The sequence below is a fragment of the Thamnophis elegans genome, chromosome 15 (assembly GCF_009769535.1).
Source record: "Thamnophis elegans isolate rThaEle1 chromosome 15, rThaEle1.pri, whole genome shotgun sequence".
Classification (NCBI taxonomy): Eukaryota; Metazoa; Chordata; class Lepidosauria; order Squamata; family Colubridae; genus Thamnophis; species Thamnophis elegans.
This window is the reverse complement of record NC_045555.1, coordinates 29,480,108-29,499,817: the sequence shown is the minus strand read 5'-3', so window position 1 is coordinate 29,499,817 and position 19,710 is coordinate 29,480,108. Positions and strand designations below refer to the sequence as shown.

General features: G+C 42.3%; 1 protein-coding gene across 1 annotated transcript in view; it reads right to left on the bottom strand.

The window, feature by feature from the left end:
* The window catches only part of SYNPO2L (synaptopodin 2 like), a 64,659-nt gene extending 46,256 nt beyond the window's left edge, over positions 1–18,403 (bottom strand). The window contains exon 1 of the mRNA XM_032232258.1: positions 18,293–18,403. Within this exon, the coding sequence (XP_032088149.1) occupies positions 18,293–18,403 (111 nt within the window). The remainder of the gene's footprint in view (positions 1–18,292) is intronic.
* Positions 18,404–19,710: the final 1,307 nt, after the last annotated feature.

The window sequence follows — 19,710 nt, the reverse complement described above, 5'->3', positions numbered from 1 at the left end:
TTCTTGTTCTTATTGAGACTATGTTAACACCCACCCACCCACCCCCCATAAATCCCCATCCCTACTCCTCCCGACTTCCCAGGGCCCACACCTGGCACTGCCTTCTATCTAAAGTATCTTATGTTCGTATGGATTAAAAATAAAAGCAATATATTAAAGGAAAAAAAAAAACCAAAAAAAAAAAAAAAAGAAACTCTTTGTGTTGATCTCAGCCCCCCATCTTTATCTATGCTTAAATAGTGTAAGTCATTCTATCTATATTTTATTCTCGTCTCTTGCTTCTTTGTTATTTACCCCGACCTCCTGTAGACTCTCCCATTCCTCTTCCTTAACCTTGTATTCAGATAAACATTTATCCAAATTTGTATAGACATCAATATACAATCTAACTCAAAAATAATCCCTTCTAGTAAAATTTAAGCAGCGTGGATCATTCCACATATTCAAATATTACTTTATAGAAGAATAATCAAACTTTCCCTTTCTTAACCTTAATTTCAAACAATAATTCAAAATAATCTGACCAAACTTTCCCTTCTTAGTAAAGTTTAAGCAGCGTGGATCAAGTATTACTTTACACAAAAATCAGTTTGCATTCTATCTTGAAATGATCCCGACCAGCTTTCCCTTCTAATAGGATTTAAACAACGAAAATCATTCCGCATGCATTTTGCCCTCATCCCTTGCTTCTCTGATATTTACCACTATCAAATTTATGCAGACATTAGTTTAAAATTTAGCTCAAAATAATTTCACCAAGCTTTCCCTTCTAATAAAAATTAAATAGCATAGATCATTCCACATATTCAAATAATACTTTCAACAAGAATCAGTTTACCTTCCGTTTTAAAATTATGTCATCCAGCTTTCCCTTCTAACAGAATTTAAACAACATAAATCATTCTGCATTCATTTTACATATATACATTCAGTATCACCCCACCAATATACGTAAATCATTCCGCATGCATTTTACCCTCATCCCTTGCTTCTCTAATATTTGCCACTATCAAATTTATACAAACATTAGTTTAAAATCTAGCTCAAAATAATTTCACCAAGCTTTCCCTTCTAATAAAAATTAAATAGCATAGATCATTCCACATATTCAAATAATAGTTTCAACAAGAATCAGCTTACCTTCTATTTTAAAATAATCTCTTCAAACTTTCCCTTCTAACAAGATTTAAACAACGTAAATCATTCTGCATGCATTTTACATATATACATTCAGTATCACCCCACCAATACATTCCGCTTTTTCTGCCGGAGAGAGGTCGCAAACCCCCATTCAATCCACAACTTTGGTGAATATTTTAGAATGTCTAAATCCTCAAACTCCGCTTTTCTGCTTCTCCGAGGGAGGGGGAGCTACCCCCTCCATCTTGCAGCCATGTGGTCTGTTGCTTGCCTTCTCCTTCGGCTTGTCTCTCCTCTTTTCCAAGTGAATCAGGAAGTCCCGCCTTCAAAGTCTTGTAATAGAAATCTCGAGCCTCCGAAACAGAATTGAGACGAAGTCTTTGATTCTCAAATGTGACCATAATGCCGGCTGGGGCCTCCCATTTATATTGAATCTGATGATTTCTAAGCTCTTTAGTTAAAAAGGTATAGTCCCTTCTTGCCTTTAACATCTGGAAAGGTATTTCTTTGAAGACAGTCAAGTCCTGGCCATCAACTCTCAATCTATTATTGTAAAATTTTTGCATGATCGCGTTTCTGGATTCTTTTGTGGAGAAATATATGATTATGTCCCTCGGGAGCTGTCGCTGTTCCGCTACCAACGAATTCTGGCGATAGATTTTCCGAATCTGCCAATCAAAGTTAAGTCCCGGGCTTCCCACCGCATGGCTGAGGGCTTCAACAAAGGTCTGTTTCAGATTCTCTCGCTCCTTTTCGCGGAATCCTCTGACTCTTATTGCGAATGCCTTCTTATTAAAGTTTATCATAACGAGCTGTTCTTGGGTGTCTCTAATTTTTTGTTGTAATATTTGAATATTAGTAGTCAAATTAGAATTAGCCTCCTCCAAACTTTCCAATTTATTCTCTATTTCAGCGGTATAATCTGACAGGGCAGACACGGCTGCAAACGTATTCGCCTTCATTTGGTCAATTTTAGACTTTAAATCACCATATAGCTCCAATACAAATTCCTTAATTTCTTGTTTAAAATCATTAAACATTTTAAAAAAAAATTCCTGTGTTAAGAATTCTCCAGTAGAGGGCGTAGGAGACAAGGGCTGCGATTCCAGTGTAAATTCTTTAAGCTCATTCACAGATTCTTTAGGCACATTTGTAGAGAGACGCTTCGATTTTGACCTGGGTGCCATTATAAATAAACAAATAAACAGCGCTTTCGCTCCCCTCTGTTTCCAAAAAAAACAAAAAAAGTTATTTTGTTAAGGAGCGGTCTGCAGGAAGGTAAAACCGGCTACGTACATCCCCTATCAGTCACCAACGGAGAGAAATCGCCATTTTGAAGTCCGTTTAAACAAAGAAGCCTCTAAGACAAATGGTGCTGGTATTTAAGATAGTAATAAAAGCATAAATCTCACAGGAGTGGGACCCGCCCGTATTAATCCTAGCTTCAAACAACTTTGCTTTGTCCTGGGGGGGGGGGGGGATCGCCTGTCTAGGGCTGCAAAAAAAGGCAGCTGAGAAGAACTGGCTGGAGATAAAAGCTCCGCTCACGCTGGATCTAATCTCTGTCCACAGCCAAAAAAAAAAGAGAAAGGCTGTGAATTACGAATAGACCCTAACCACAGAGCTACTCCCTGCCCCTTTATAGCCAAAAAGGGGTAATATCTATGATCTTATTTAGATATACAGACCAGATCTCTGAGAGAGCTCGGTTGAGCCCTCCTCGGCGACAGGCTATGATCCCAAGGGGTGGGGAATGGACTATTCTATATATCAATTGCTTTCGCGCCTAATTAAACAGACTTCGCTTCGCAACTGCTCGCTAACCATTTGTAATTAGTAAAAGTACTTTTGATTTCCAACACATGGAATCTCTTGGTCTTTCTTTCCTAATTATATAATGGAGGGATGCTGACAAAAGCCTTTAGAAAGGCTGTTGGCTGAAGGAAGGTTAAAAGCACAAATTACAAATGTTGAACTCATCAAATTTACAGACAACACTAAGTTGGAGAGAATAACCAAAACTTTAGAAGATAGACTCAAGATCAGTAGTGGGCTTCAAATAAATTAACAACTGGTTCCCTGCCCTAATGACTGGCTGGGTAGGCATGGCTGGGTGGTCATGTGAGTGAGTGGGTGTGGCCAACTTGATGTCACTCACATCAAGGGGTGCTTAGTTTCGCCCGGCCTCTCGTGACCATGGAGATGCTGCAATGGTCATAAGTGTGAAAAACAATCATAAGTCACTTTTTTCAGTGCCACTGTAACTTTGAATGGTCACTAAACTGTTGTAAAGCACAAAGTGCACCCGCAGCGAACCGGCAGTAATGCCGGCAGCAACCCACCCCTGCACCACAAGTATGAGCCAGCAGTGTGCCAAAAAAGCCAATGCATCTCTAGACTACATCACCAAAGGGATAATTTCAAGTTCGCATTTTATATTGCACTAGTGAGGCCACACATGGAATACGGCATCCAGCTCTGGTCACCACAATGCAGAAAAGAGGCTGAAGCTCTGGAAAGAATGCAGAGAAGAGCAACAAAGATAATTTAGGGGACTGGAGGCTGAAACATATGATGAATGGTTGCAGGCACTTGGTATGCTAGTCTAAGGAAGAGAAAGACTTGGGGTAACATGATAGCACTCTTCCAATGTTTGAGAGGCTGCCAGAAAGAAGAAGGGGCAACCCATTCTTCAAGGTACCTGAGGGCAAGACAAGACAGAATGGATGGAAACTTAACAAGTTCTAATCTAGAATTAAGGAGAAATTTCATGAAAGAAGAATTAATCAGTGGAACAGCTTGCCTCCAGAAGTTCTGGGTACTCTATCACTGAAGATTTTTCAGAAGAAATTGGACAACTGTTTATTCTAGAGTGGTATAGAGCATCCTATTCAAATAGGGGGTTGGACAAGAAGACTTCCAGAGTACCTTCAAAACCTGTATTCTGATTAGGAAGTATAATAAAGAAACCACAATTGACACAGTAGGACTGGAAAGTATTAATCAATCAAGTTAAAAATAATTAAAGATGCCGAGAGCCATTAAGACTTTCAACTTTCTTTAATTAATAACAACTTGGAGTAATTGTAATTTGGATTGCAGGACCAGCAATGTAGATTACACCACCCACACAGTAATCCCTATTAAAAATTGCCACCCACACAGTTTAAATGGAAGGCAATTGGCTCCTTAAAAGTTTAGCTTCACATCTGGCACAGTCCTGAGTGTCTCTACAGCAAAAGTGTAATATCTGTTCTTATCAGTTTGAAAGGGAGACAAGAAGAAAGGGGAAGTATCTGTTTTGGGAGCTATGACCTGGCTAGGAATTTGTTGGACTTTGATCAGTCTCTGAGGTCCAGCTCCTGCTGCAATCTTAAAATAGCCGTATCCCATTCCATTTGCTGCATCTATTAGCACAAGTGCCATCACCCTGGCCTTTCTCAGTCTTTGCCCTTCCCCTGCCTTTAACATTTTAAAACAAATGTGGAATGAGAACATGAAACCATAGATCAAGCAGCAGAGCAAGCAGCTCTCCTCCTGGCCTTACCCAACTACAAATCCTTCCGCCTTTTTGTTCCTTTCTTCCTAACTTTCTGAGAAGAGCATCCAGGCCTCAAAAGTATGAAATGGGGAAGGCGAGGCAAGAGTGCCCTATGGCTATGTCAGGAATGGGATTGATTAAAACCCAAATGCCCCAAAGCCAGACAGCATGTGCATCCCCAGGCAAGGGAGTTTCTTGGGATTGATAGCTTGACTGCACCCAAATAAATGGAGCCCAGAACATAAAATTTCTTGATATGATTGTCAAGAAAAGAATATTTTTGATATAAATCTTTGATACAATCTCTTTGATATACTGTATTTTTTGGACTATAAGAGTATAAGATGCACCATGATTTTGAAGAGGTAACTTTTTAAAATATTTTTTTTATTTTTAATTTAAAACAAACACAACATCCTTCTTTACATGCTGTAGAAAGTGTATCAGTTGGTTACAAAAAGACTTTTGTGCATCTCTTCCACAGTCAACAAACATAATTTATATTAACTCAAGCATTTTAACTCAAATATTTATACATGTCACCATCATCATATCTCCATTTTCATTTAACTATAATTGTTTAAGCGTCCTTCATCATAAAATATACCAAAATTTAATACATCACATACTTGCCTTTCAATTACTATTTCTAAAATCCTCCACTCACTAAATGTCCTGTTCTAGCTAAACATCGATAATATTTAATAACAAAGTTTTCTAATCCTCCTTTCCAAATCACTGTTTAAAATTTACATCCAGTTTCCTTATGTTATACAAATATATATATATATATATATATATATATATATATATATATATATATATATATATATATATATATATATATATACTTAAAGTCACAACCCCTGGTATGCCCAAGTATGGGAGGAAGGTCTTGATTTCCTGAAGGGTAGATATATGCGACACTCCCATTTGGTCCTAATTTATACACACATACACATACACATACACATACACATACACATATATAAGGGATCTATTCCTAGATCCCTTGTAACAGGGTTGACATTCAGCTGGTTCTGACCAGAACTTGAGTACTTTGGAGAACTGGAAAATACCACCTCTGGCGGGCCCCAGAGGAGGATGGGAATGGGGATCTTGCAGTATCCTTCCCCTGGAGTGTGGAGGGAATGGAGATTTTGCAGTAACCTTCCCCTGCCATGCCCAACAAGCACACCCACAGAACCGGTAGTAAAAAAATTGAATTTCACCACTGCCTTGTAATTTTTGTTCTCCTCTGGAGGTGCTCCAGTTTGTCCAGAAATGGACAGAGCATTTGAGGTATAGCCTAACCAACATGAATATAGAAGAACAATGATTTCTACAGATCTTGACCATGTACTTCTGCCAATACATTGTAAGTACTTGACGTACAACCAGTGGTGGAATTGGGGCGGTTCGCACTGGTTCAGCCAAATCGGTTGTTAAATTGCCCACCCACCGCTATCAAAGTGGATCCTTCATTTCATTTCATTTTTTTTTTCATTTTAATTTTATTTGTATGCCACCCTTTTCCCTGAAAGGGACTCAGGGCGGCTCACAACTCAAAGGGAGGGAAAAAAAACAAACAAAGTTACAAAAAACATAGAAACCATACATAGTTAAAAAAAACACAACAATCATACCATTCGAAGTGGGGCAGCGAGTCTTTAGCCCCAGGCCTGTCGGAACAGCCAGGTTTTAAGGGCTATGCGGAAGGCCTGGAGGGTGGTGAGGGTACGAATCTCCACGGGGAGTTCGTTCCAGAGGGTCGGAGCAGCCACAGAGAAGGCCCTCCTCCGGGTAGTCGCCAGTCGACACTGGCCGGCTGATGGAATTCGTAGGAGGCCTAGTCTGTGGGATCTAATTGGTCTAGTGGAGGTAATTGGCAGTAGGCGGTCTCTCAAGTACCCAGATCCAATACCATGAAGGGCTTTGTAGGTGACAACTAGCACCTTGAAGCGTACCCGGAGATCAACAGGCAGCCAGTGCAGCTCGCGGAGGATAGGTGTTACGTGGGTGAACCAAGGCGCACCCACGATCGCTCGCGCGGCTGCATTCTGGACAAGCTGAAGTCGCCGAATACTCTTCAAGGGCAGCCCCATGTAGAGCACGTTGCAGTATTCCAGTCTGGAGGTCACAAGGGCACGAGTGACTGTTGTGAGAGCCTCCCGGTTCAGGTAGGGACGCAACTGGTGCACCAGGCGAACCTAGGCAAATGCCCCCCTGGTCACAGCTGACAAATGGTGTTCAAAAGTCAGCTGTGGGTCCAGGAGGACTCCCAAGTTGCAGACCCTATCTGAGGGGCGTACTATTTGACCCCCTAGCCTGAGAGGTGGAACACTTGGCCAATTAGTAGGAGGGAAGCACAGCAGCCACTCGGTCTTATCTGGATTGAGTACAAGCTTGTTAACCCCCATCCAGTCCCTAACAGCCTCGAGGCCCTGGCACATCATGTCCATCGCTTCATTGAGTTGGCACGGGGCGGACAGATACAGCTGTGTATCGTCCGCATACTGGTGGTATTTTATCCCGTGCCGTCGAATGATCTCACCCAGCGGTTTCAAGTAGATATTAAAGAGGAGGGGGGAAAGGACCGAACCCTGCGGCACCCCATACGTTAGGGGCCTAGGGGTTGATCTCTGCCCTCCGACCAACACCGACTGCGACCTGTCCGAGAGGTAAGAGGAGAACCACCGTAAAACTGTGCCTCCCACCCCCACCTCCCGCAGTCGTCGCAGAAGGATACCATGGTCGATGGTATCGAAAGCCGCCGAGAGGTCAAGGAGTACTAGGATGGAGGCATGACCTCCATCCCTGGCTCTCCAGAGATCATCGATCAATGCGACCAAAGCGGTTTCCGTGCTGTAGCCAGGCCTGAAACCCGACTGGAAGGGATCTAGATAACTGGTTTCCTCCAAGGACCGCTGGAGCTGAAAGGCCACCACCTTCTCAACAACCTTCCCCACAAAGGGGAGGTTGGAGACTGGACGATAGTTGTTTAGGACGGCTGGATCCAAAGATGGTTTCTTCAGGAGGGGTCTCACCACCGCCGCCTTTAATGCGGGGGGAAAGACCCCCTCCCGAAGGGAGGCGGTAACAACCGCCTGGATCCAGCCCCGTGTCACCTCCCTGCTGTTAACAACCAGCCAGGAGGGGCACGGGTCCAGTACACATGTGGAGGCACTTACAGCTCTCATGGCCTTGTCCACGTCCTTAGGGGTAACAGCTTGAAAATCAATCCAGTGATGTCCTACCAGATTATCCCTTGGTGCCTCAGCTGGTTCTGCGTGGTTGGAGTCCAGGTCCGCCCGAAACCGAGCAACTTTATCCGCGAGGAATTGGACGTAGTCCTCAGCTCTGCCCTGCAAAGGATCGCTCGTATCCCTCCTATTTAGGAGGGAACGGGTTATCCTGAACAAGGCGGCTGGGCGCGACTCAGCGGAAGCAGTCAGAGAGGCAATGTGTGTTCTTTTTGACGTCCTAATTGCCTGGATGTAGACTCTGATGCTGGATGTTAAAAGTGCTCGGTCCGACTCAGACTTGCTGGATCTCCATCGGTGCTCTAGGCGTCTCTTTCGGCGCTTCATCTCCCGGAGTTCCTCAGTAAACCAAGGGGCCCTCCTAGATCCACTGCCTCGGATCGGCCGTAAAGGCGCAATCCGGTTAAGAGCCTCTGTCACTGCTGAATTCCAAGCAGCAACCAGAGTCTCTGCCGGACTGCGGGCGAGAGTATCAGGAATAACCCCAAGCTCCATCTGAAAACCCGACGGGTCCATAAGTCGCCTGGGGCGGAACCACCTGGTCGGTTCCTCCTCCCTACAGTGGGGGTTTGGTCTCTGAAAGTCAAGCCTCAGTAGGTAGTGGTCCGACCATGACAGGGGCAAGATCTTACTACCCCTCAGACCAAGGTCACAACTCCACTGCTCCGAGAGAAATACGAGGTTGAGCATGTGACCCGCCGAGTGAGTTGGGCCCCGGATTACTTGGGTCAAGCCCATGGCTGTCATGGAAGCCATGAACTCCTGCACTCCATCAGAGTGTTCACCGAGCGAAGGCAAATTGAAATCCCCCAGAACCATAAGCCTGGGGAACTCAATTGCCAGCTCGGCTACCGACTTGAGGAGCGAGGGGAGGGCTGCTGCAATGCTGTTGGGAGGCAGGTACGTTAACAGCAAGCCCACTTGACCCTTGAGGTCCAACTTCACCAGCAGGGACTCACACCCGGCAAGCTCCGGAGCAGGGATCCTACGAGGTACTAGAGACTCTCGGATAACAATGGCCACACCCCCACCCCTTCCCTGGGCCCTCGGCTGATGAAGCACCTGAAAGCCCTCTGGGCACATCTCTATGAGGGGGACTCCTCCCTCCGGGCCCAGCCAGGTTTCAGTAATACATGCCAGGTCTGCCCTCTTGTCTAAAATTAAGTCCTGAACGAGGGGAGCCTTGTGAACTATAGACCTGGCATTTAGCGACAGCAGCCTGAGACCAGGGTCCTGATTACTCGCGCCATCTGGCCTTGGAGTGGGACTCATAGGGCCGGAAGGAGGGATCTCTATAATGTAGCGAGCCCTCCTTCCCCGGTAATGGCCAGCCCTAAAGTCCCCGCCATATCTGCCCCTCCCTGTTAAGACCATAATGCTCCGGCCCACTCCCGTGTCCGTAGTCCCTCCACCCACCCCCATAGCCCCCGCATTTCCCGACAGGCCCTTTGAATCAGTCATCCTGAGATTGGAGTAGGCCCAGATCCCCCCAACACTTCTGCGAAGCACTCAGTGTGGGGGAACCCGGTTCCCATCCCAATCTCACTTACACACCCAAACACTCACTCACTCACTCACACCCCCACAAAAGTTTTAAAATACAACAATATAATATAAAAGGGAATTACACAAGTTTAAAAAAGTGGGATCATTCACTTACAATCATACACATCCACACTACTTACAAAGAAAAATTGTGCAGGTATAAAAAAGGTGATAAAATAAGCGAGCAGTCCGTACATAAAGATATAAAGTCCATAGAGCAACAGCACAATAAACCGGTCAAAGCCGGCACGATATGAGGGAGCTAAAAAGGCCTCTTTCTCTAAAGGTTTAGTGTAAAAAGAATAATAGTCGAGATGGCTGGGGTAAAGTTTCTGAGGTAATAGTGGACGATGATAGCCACGGTAATAGACACAGTCCGGGGGGAGAGATGCAGAACTAAAAGTCCAGCGGGCTAAGTCCATAAAGATGAAACGTAGTTGGAGGAGCCAGTTAGGGTAGATGGTAAGGATGGTAAACAAGAAAGCCATCCCCCAGCCACAAAGGAGGGCAAACCGGGGGAGCCTTGCACGCCCAATAAGATGGAAAAACGGCTGTTGTAGATTGAAAGGCACTGGATGGGGGGAAAGTTCAGAAGGGCCGTAATGGCGGCTACAGACTAGCCACTCGATCACCCTAGGCCCTAACCCACCCATCCAGACTAGCCACCCCTTCACCCGTTCCACGCTGACAAAACAGACCAGACGGCTAAGCCGGGGCGTTTTCCGGGTGGCTTTGGCGAGCCAATAGAACAGCAAGCCAGCAGCAGCCAACATCAGCATAACAGTGATTAAGATAGTCCGGGCGGCAGTCATAGCAGTCAACAATGGGGGGGGGGGCGGTGTCCTCCAAAGAACTTAGCCACAGCGTTCTCCCAGTTGCATCAGCAAGCCAAGGTCTAACAAGCCAACAGCAGCCCTGCAATGGTCATAGTCACCAAGCCAGAATGGTAGTCGCGAGGAGACCAAGCCCCCTCTGCAGCTAGGCCATGGCGTCCTCTAAAGCTGAGCCGCGGCGTTTTCAAAACGGCCTCAGCAAACCAGAGGCACAGCGGCAGTCGTGGCAGACAAAGCAGCAGTAGGGGGGGCGAGATTCTCTCAGCCAGCAGTTAGAGAAGAGTCGAAGCTCTCTCAGGCCAGCTGGATCGTAAAAACTCCCAAACGGTATCACCCAAACGTCTCCAACCAAGCTGGGTCGTGGCGCCTTCCAAACGGCACCCGGGCGGCGTCTTAAAACGCTTCTCCAGACCAGCTGGGCCGCGGCGTCTTCCGAGCAGCTCCCGAACGGTGTCGGCGTCTTTCTTAAAAGGCAGCCTTGGAGAGCGATGTCTCTCCAGTCCGCTGCCAGCACCAAACCCCTGAAGAAATCGCTCATGCCCTGGCCTCTCTCCAGCTCGATTTCTGAGGCCAATTTCTCTTTTTTTGGCTGTTTTCCCGTACGGATGCCGGAGCGATAAGCTCGGCAGACATGTTCCTTCGCACATGCACACGCATCCTGGATGCTGCACTGCAATAGAGAAACGGGCAATGGAGCAACCGGTGTAAGAGAAGGAGAAGGCCGCTTTCCCTCCTCCTTCCCTCATGCCAGCCACTCTGTTTGCCCATTTTTCCATTGCAATGCAGCGCAGCGCCCAAGATCCACTTTGATAGAGGAAGGTAATTTAACAATCTGTTAGCCCAGGGTCAGGTTTGCCATTGTGGGAGGATCACCTCACGTGTGGCAGAGTTGGAGGACAGGGGTGGGCCATGCCTCCCACAACAGCCAACCTGACCCTGGGTGAACTAGTTGTTAAATTATTTGAATTCCCCCACTGCTTACAACCATTTGCTTAGTAACCATTTGAAGTTACAATGCAGGGGTGGTATTCAGCAGGTTCTGACCAGTTCTGGAGAACCGTTAACGGAAATTTTGAGTCGTTCGGAGAACCAGTAAATACCACCTCTGACTGGCCCCGCCGCCATCTATTCTCTGCCTCTCGAGTCCCAGCTGATCAGGAGGGAATTGAGGTTTTACAGTATCCTTGCCACACCCACAGAATTGGTAGTAAAAAATTGTGAATCCCACCCCTGTTCCAATGGCACTGAAAAAAGTGACATGATCAGTTTTCACACTTACAATTGTTGTAGGATCCCAGTGACCACGGGATCAGAATTTGGGAGCTTAGCAACAGGTATATATTTATGACAGTTGCATTGTTCTGGGCCCATGTGATCAAAATTTGTAAGCTTTCCAGCCAGCTTCTGACAAGGAAAGTCAATAGAGGAAGCCAGACCCACTTAACGACTGCATGGTTCACTTAACAACTGCAGTAATTCATTTAACTGTTGCAAAACAGGTTGTAAAATAGGGCAAAATTCAGTGAGCAGCTACCTTGTTTACCAATGGAAATTTTGGGCTCAACTGTGGCCAAAGATTTCCCTGAAGCCTGGAAGTGCCATTTTTTTCAGCTGCATCACACATGCTCACGTTCCATTTGTGATTCGTCTAAGTCATCCACATCCTTTTGTAAGTATGGCTGCCCAGTGTAGTTCCTTTTTCTTTTGGTCTTATACTCTTGTTCCTTTGATTTTTCTTAACCCACTGATGTATAGTTCATCTTGTTGGTCCCAGCTTGTTAAAATCCTCCTCAATCTTGATCCAGTCCTGTATCATATTTGCTAGTCCCCTTATTATGCAGGGACTTTAAATATATTGTCCAAAAAACAAATAACCAATGTTTTTGAAGAAATGTTAATTGTAATATTTATTTTAAATTAAATAATTGTTTAAAGTTGCCTTGCAGGGGTTGTTCTTGTTAAATCCATGCTGGCTTCGGCTACGGAATGTTTTCTTTTTAAAATGTTCACAATGTTATCAGCATCGGATTAACCAATTTGTAGTTACTGGGTCTTCTTTCTTCCTTCTTTTTGAAACAGGGATAAAATTAATCAGCTCAACATGCACAGCCTTTTGGAAACCTCAGAGCATCAAGGGGCGTGAAAGACCTGTATTAGTCTTGGATGAGTCCATCCTTGATTCAAAAGGATGGTCCAAAGAGCTGTTAGCACTTCTCGGGTGCCTGATGAAGTGCCCTAGGGAAGAAGGCCATGTTCTGTTTTCTTATGTTCTATATATTGCAATAAGAGAGGGCAGTTTTCGCATGTTGAACATTAGCTTAATAATGATCAGAATCATAAGACAACTGTGAGATGCTGAAAAGGCTGAAAAGCTGAGAATTTATGCCCCTCAGAAAGATTCAAGTCAAATATAGAAGGGAAAAAAATTTTTTTTAATAAATGTTTTTTAATTTTAATTTAAAACAGGTACAGCATCTTTCTTTACATCTGTAGAAAATGTGTCAATCAATTACAGATAAGTTTTGGTACATCTCCTCCGCAGTCAACCAACATAACTCATATTAACTCAAGCATTATTATATATCCATTTTCATTTAACTGTAATTATTATTTAGAAATATTAATAAAAGTAATAATCTTGAACAGTACCTGCCCACACTGGTGGGAAAAGAAAAAATAAAAAAAAGGGCAAATAAAAATAAAAATTAAAGTAAAAAATAAAAAATAAAAATAATACAAAAAAAGACAAAAACGACAAGAGACAAGGCAGGAAAACAAAACAAAACACAGGTGTCTATTATATAAAAAAAAAGAAGTATATCAACTGGTTACAACATGCTTTGGTGCTTCTCTTCCATTAACTCACATTAATTCAAATATCGTAACTCGAATATTTACCATATCAACATCATTATACCTCCAGTTTTAATTACCTATGGTTATTTAAACATCCTTCATCCTTAACTATGCCAAAGAATTAATCCATAACACATGCTGACAATTCATTTACTTATTTGTAAAATCCTCTATTATCATCAAATCCTCATGTCCTATTTTAGCTGAACATCCATAATATTTAATTATATCATATATCATAACATTTTCCCAGTATTGATTAACATTTGGTTGTATGTATTTTATTTAGTTTTTTTAATAGTGATAATTATTGTAGTTAATACTCTTTATGTATAATCTAAAAATGTTTTCTCATATCCAATTGTTAGTTATCATATCAACTCTACATTATATACATTACTATCAATATCAATTATTATTCAACTATATCTGTTACAAAAAAGAGCAATTAGGTTTAGCTAGTTTTAAATTGTATTCTTCAATCTATCAGCCAGTTCCAAATTATATATATTACTATCCATATCAGTCATTGTTCAGCTATATCTATTACACATTAAGGTAATCAGATTTAGCTAATTTTAAATTGCGTTCTTCCATCTGTCAGCCGGTGTCTCTCCAATAGCAAAATCTTCTCAAACCAATTGCCACGCGTTGGATAAATTTACCAAATGTTTTCATAAGCAAATCCAGACAAAGATATCTTCGCACCTTTGGACTCTGAATGTCAATGATGAAATAATAATGTTGTCCTGGGCTTGTAAAATTTTCCAAATTAACTTTAATTCTCAAGGGTAGATTTTCCATTCCTCCTGCACTCTGTCTCTTTAAATGAGTCTTCTTTATAGCTCCCCCCCTCCTTTCTTCCTCTGAGATAGACCAGACACCATTTCTCACATTTTCCATTTGTATTTCAGGAACATTTAAACATTCAACGATCTCAGTTTTTACTTCATATTTTAAAATCAGATGATCCAATTTTCTTTCCAGCCTCTGATAAGAATCAAAAAGCTCTCTATATGCGGAAAAAAGAATCTGAAATGAAATCTTAGAGGTATTTTGAGACGCCATGATGTGTCGCAGTTAAAAATTGCAAGCTCTTTTTTTTTTCCACAGACTTCGAAGCACTTTTCTTAGTCTCTTGCAGGCTGTGCAATCTTATCTGATCGTAAACAGAGCCAAGTAATAAAGTAATAAAAATGTCGAATCGTGACGGGCTAATTAGTAGAAAATAAATTTTACGATCCACTTAGGGAGAGTCGGAGGGGGGAGGATGTCGAGGAGTTTCTTGAAGCATTTAAGAAGTAAAGTAGCCACCAGCCATAAATCCATTAAAAAAAACCAATTCGCCGCTAAATTTCCCTATTCTTTGGTTTCAGTTATCTTAAGCTTTTAACGCGGACAGTCTCTCTTGGATAACAAAATCAGCTTACCAGATGACATCACTTCTACCATTCTTAGGGGCAACCTGCAGTTTCAGTTAGCACGCAGCTAATCCAGAAAGGAATTGGCACGAGGAGTTAATACCCCCCCCCAGAGACTTGCGGGTGTCTCTGAGGTCCTGGGTCTCTCCTCACCTTCACTGTCGTCTCCGGGACAGCTAGAGTTCAAAGAACCCGTCCAAAAATCCTTCGGTATAGAGGAATTTCAGGAGTAGCCTGAAATTCCATCTTCTCACTGCTAAGCCCCGCCTTCTTCAGAAGGGGAAATTATTATTATTAACCCTGGTAATAATTATATCTATATTAAAGTTTAAGGAAATGTAAATAACATGAAATTTAGTTCTTGCCCTGTCACCAGAAAGTAAATATGATCTTCACGCATATCCATCATATGGTGCAACACAAGACAGAGTGGATTATGCCAAATGCCATCCAGGTGTCTAACAGAGTTTCACATTGTACAAAAAGTTCAGCTAGAGGAAAGGAGAGAGCAAGTGCCAGGAAGGCCCCATGGACCATGAATGAACTCCACTCAGAGACTACTTCTTACAAATAGCAATGCCTTGGGGTAACCCAAAAGAGGGCAAGTAGGTCTTTCTGTGGCTATGAAATAGTAGGAGAGAGAAAGAGGGCCTTGAGTGAAAGATAGTGTTTTTGAGAAAGGTAATTTTACTAGGGATTTGTGGTTGGTTTTTAATCTACCCTTTTGCTTCCTATTCAGGTTCTTCCCATAGTATTTCTCATTTCTTAGAGCAGGAAAATATAGATTTAAAAGAGAAAATCTGTGTTCTGTGGTTTGAACTTCACCTCTGTTTGAAAATGAGCAAATGCTGAATGTATTTCTGCAGAAAAAGGTATTTTGTGATTGGCTGCAGAGACATAATAAGATACTGGAAACGTTTAAGGTTAGAGTGAAGCATTTTTGCTTATACTTTAAAGATTTTGGTAAAAAAAAAAAAGAGCTGACAAAATACCATGAGACAAACCTAGAGTATAAATGAAGCCAGGCTATTTTCACATAACACTAAGCCATAAATTAGCCAACCATATTTCAGTTTAATTTGTTCTGCTGTTTGATTAATCCCACATGTCATGCAAAGCTCAGAAAAAAGGGCAAAACTTTCTTGTTGGGATCAGCATACTATGCCAAACCCAAGGCCCAGGTAATGTGAAACATTCTCCTTTCCATGACCTCTTGAGTATCACGGAGGACTCCTCAGATGGGAAGAGAGGCTGAAATACTCTATGGAAAACTTGTCTCTAAAAACCAGGCCAGCATTGAGTTTGAGGCAGAATCGGTCCCTTGAGCAGAGGAGGAGGAGAAGAAACAACTAAGCAGATGATAACAGCAGCAACAGCAGGTGGCCGCTGAGTGCTGAAGTGCTCAGTTCCAAGAGAAAGACATGAAGGGAACTAAAGGACATCTGGATCTGCCTTTGCAGTTGAGAAGATGAGAGAGCAGCAGCTTCCAGTACAGCTTGCTTGAGAGCAGTCATCCCATTGTTAAGGTGTGCAATTTAATGCTCTTGTCCCCCGAACCCTAATTGCCTGGCAGGCCTTTTTGCCGAGGATTCTTTTCTGCCTGGACTCCAGTCTTACCTTTGTCCTGCAGACCTGCCTCACAGAGCCTGACTATTCCTGATGTTAATTCTGGACTGGTTGATGGTTGCAACAAATGGCTTTTGCAAGGAGACTTTCACTACATTGCCTTCACAACTCCTACAGATGAATTACACCTTCACAACACCCAGCCCTCAATCCTGACACGCAAATAGGACAATGTGTATTTCCTATCCATATTTGCACAAAAAAGGGTTACATTATTTCTGTTCTTAATGCAAATAAAGTTTTAAAAATTACTGCAGTAAAAAAATACGATGGGAAAAAGAGCATAGTAAGACGTTTACAATGGAGTAACAATTATAACTTTAACTTAAATTTCATAAATGAAATAGGACAACAGCTGTAAATAGTTTAGTCTGTAAGTCCCGACTCATCCTGCTTTCTAATTTCTCTCATCATCATGGCCTTGCCATGGAAGGAAGGAACACCTAAAATGGGATTAAGCTAAGTCATACATACTATGATGATGATACATACCATACATACATACATGCATGCATACATACGTGAGATGATTCACATCTGTTTTACAGATTTTGTTCATGGTGGAGAGAAAAATGTGTGTGCTGGGTTTTTTGACTTGAAACTAGGGAGATGTGATGAGGCCCTCATTTATTGGCAGTGGTTATAAATTGGCCAAAATATCTCCACTCACCTTTTGCCCTCAAAAAAGAACCTTCTAATTGGTTGCCAGTTTTCAGTGAGCTGCTAATTCTCTGAAGAAAAGGACTATCACATCCACATAACTAAAATGGTGAGAACAGTTATACTCGGCTTCATTTCAGTTCTGAAATTAGGTGCCATTAGAGAACAGTAGTGGAAATATTATCTGGCCAGTTATTACAGACATGTTTGTGTTACCACAACATTTAATGTGGGTTTCCTACGAATCTTACAGGTAATGATTTTAGTATCAGTTATAGATTGTTTGCATGTTTATTATTAATTTAAATAGATCTACAGAACTGCTATAGCTTCTATAGAGTCATAGACAGAAAAGCAATATGGGAATAAAATGCATTCGAGATATTCATTTCTGATAAGTCATCTGATACTTCACAGAAAACATTAGACAGTACAGTGCAACTCTGATATAACTAATATTATGCCATCACCATAGGTTTTGTTGGAAACAATTTGCTTTTATAAGACAAGATTTGTATATTGCATTGGTTTCCGAGTGGTTTAATTTTAGGATGATGTGGATAAAGTATATGCATACAGATTAATTTGATTCTCTGGCAGATACAGATCTAGTTTAAAAGTTCTCAAGGGGAAACGTTTTCCTAAACAACTTTCAGGGCACAAACTCAGTGAGTTCTGATGAGGACCAAAGGACTCTGGAATTCAAGCAACATTGCCACTGTCTTTTTTTTAATTCCATTTTTGTTTTCAACACTTTTCAGATCCTAATGACCATACATGGTTTGTGTATTTCTGACCCAATTTTTAAAAACCCAAAAACTTAAACAGCTGAGTTCGAGTTGAAAAATGTATATGGGTAAAAATAATGCTTTAAATCTTGAATTATAGATTTGGAAGATGTACTCATTACAGTAGACACTACTTGGAAGAGGTAATACCTCTGCATAAGAGAAATTGTAAAATACTTTAAGATTTTGTTGCCATCTACCTTTTCTTTTTAAAGAAGTTGTACTGTATTTGGAATTAAATTGACCTGTTATTGGAGGAGAAAAGTTAAATAAATTGTACAATAAAATTTAGAAATATCCATTTGGGGAACAGTACATTTTGGTTCTTATTTAGCACATTACTTTCAGTCTTCGAAGATTAAATTTTAAAACGTACTTCTTCACCTAACAAAACTTAGTAGCATGGGAATAAAAATGCTGGCTGCAGAGATCATACGGACTTTGGCAACAATGTGTTTATTTGAAATTTAGGATAATTTGCATGTACAACAAGCACGGATATTTAAAGTCCAAGGAAGACTGTTAGAGTCCTGAAAATAAATGACTTGGAATGGAGCAAATAGATTCCCATCACTTTCCCCAATGTCTGTGTCTACAGCAGAGAGCTAGAACGTCCTACCTTGGATACTTGGAGGGGTCTGTCCTGTTCAGCGCCTCCCTGTAAGCGGAAGCCCCAGGGGCCTCCTCCAGAGAGAGTTACAAGCACCTCTTCTTTGTCTTCGGCTCCCATCACCTCAGTACCCCTTTTGTGTGTGTGACAAACACCTTGACTGCAAAATAAATCTCCAGCTCTTAGAGGAGCTACTTGTCCATTGCTACTTGTCCATTGCTGCAAGTAGCATCTACCTTCTCTAGTCCCTCCCAAGGTTTGATTCTCTCTGCCCCACCCCCATCCTTTTCCCAGGCACAGAAAAGCCCAACACCCGATACTCTTCCAAATGTCCAGCTGCTGAGCAGACCATTGCTAGGCATTTCATACCCCTTTTGGTAAGACGCCAGAGTTATTTGCACATGTATCTTGTCAATCTCACTCTCTGTGCTCTCCACCTCCTGGCGAAACAGATCCTGGATGTCTCACTCCAGACTCGTGGCTGAAAATAGCTCACCTCCTGTTTTTCTGGAGCTTTGTCTCATTCTTTTCCAGCTGGGGAGGACTTGATTTAAGCACTGAAATAAAACCTGGAATTACAAAAGCTCCTGAAAGATTTCTCTGCTGTTACTTATTGCCCTCAAAAGAAATCTTTTTTCTTAGTTTACTTTTGTTTCACCGCCATCAAAGCCACCTCTGTTTCTGGCAATGAGTGAAATGGGAAGCTTATCTGGGCAACACACGACAATGAGTGGGACTTGCCAGTCATTTCAGTAGGGCTCATAGAGCTTTTCCCTTCAGATAGTGTAATGCGCAAGTATGGTTGTGCATACTCTATATATAGTAATGTAGTATTATGCAACAATCCATGAACAAAGTAACAAGATGATTTTTACTTTTTAAAAAATGAAATAGTGCATTAATTAGTTTATCAGTTATTATGGGAGATAAACTTTGCATTAAGTGGGAGATCAATCTAGCTAATAACTTTGGTATCCAAAAGGTAGAGGAGGGAACTAGAGGGAAACTACACTGGATTTTATTCTTACTAATAGAGAAGAAATGATAGAGGGGGGTTAAAGTTGCAGAAACCTTGGGGAGAATGACCATGTCATATTGGAATTAAATATAATGCAGAAGCCCTCAATAGAGCAAAATCACACCAGAGTCCTAGACTTTAAATGATCTGATTTCAACAAACCTAGAGAGAGCTTGGGAAGGACACCGTGGATGAGTATCTTAAAAGGGAAAACAACCCAAGAAGCTGGGGAAACTCTAAAGCAGGGATGTCAAACTTGATTTCATTGAGGGCCACATGAGGATTGTGTTCAACCTTGGAGGGGAGGGGCATGCATGGTGGGCATGGCATGGGACTTGGGGGAGAACCTATGGTGGTCAAGTGCTAAGGCAGGACTTCTGGGAGACCCTCCTTCACTCTCATTATACAG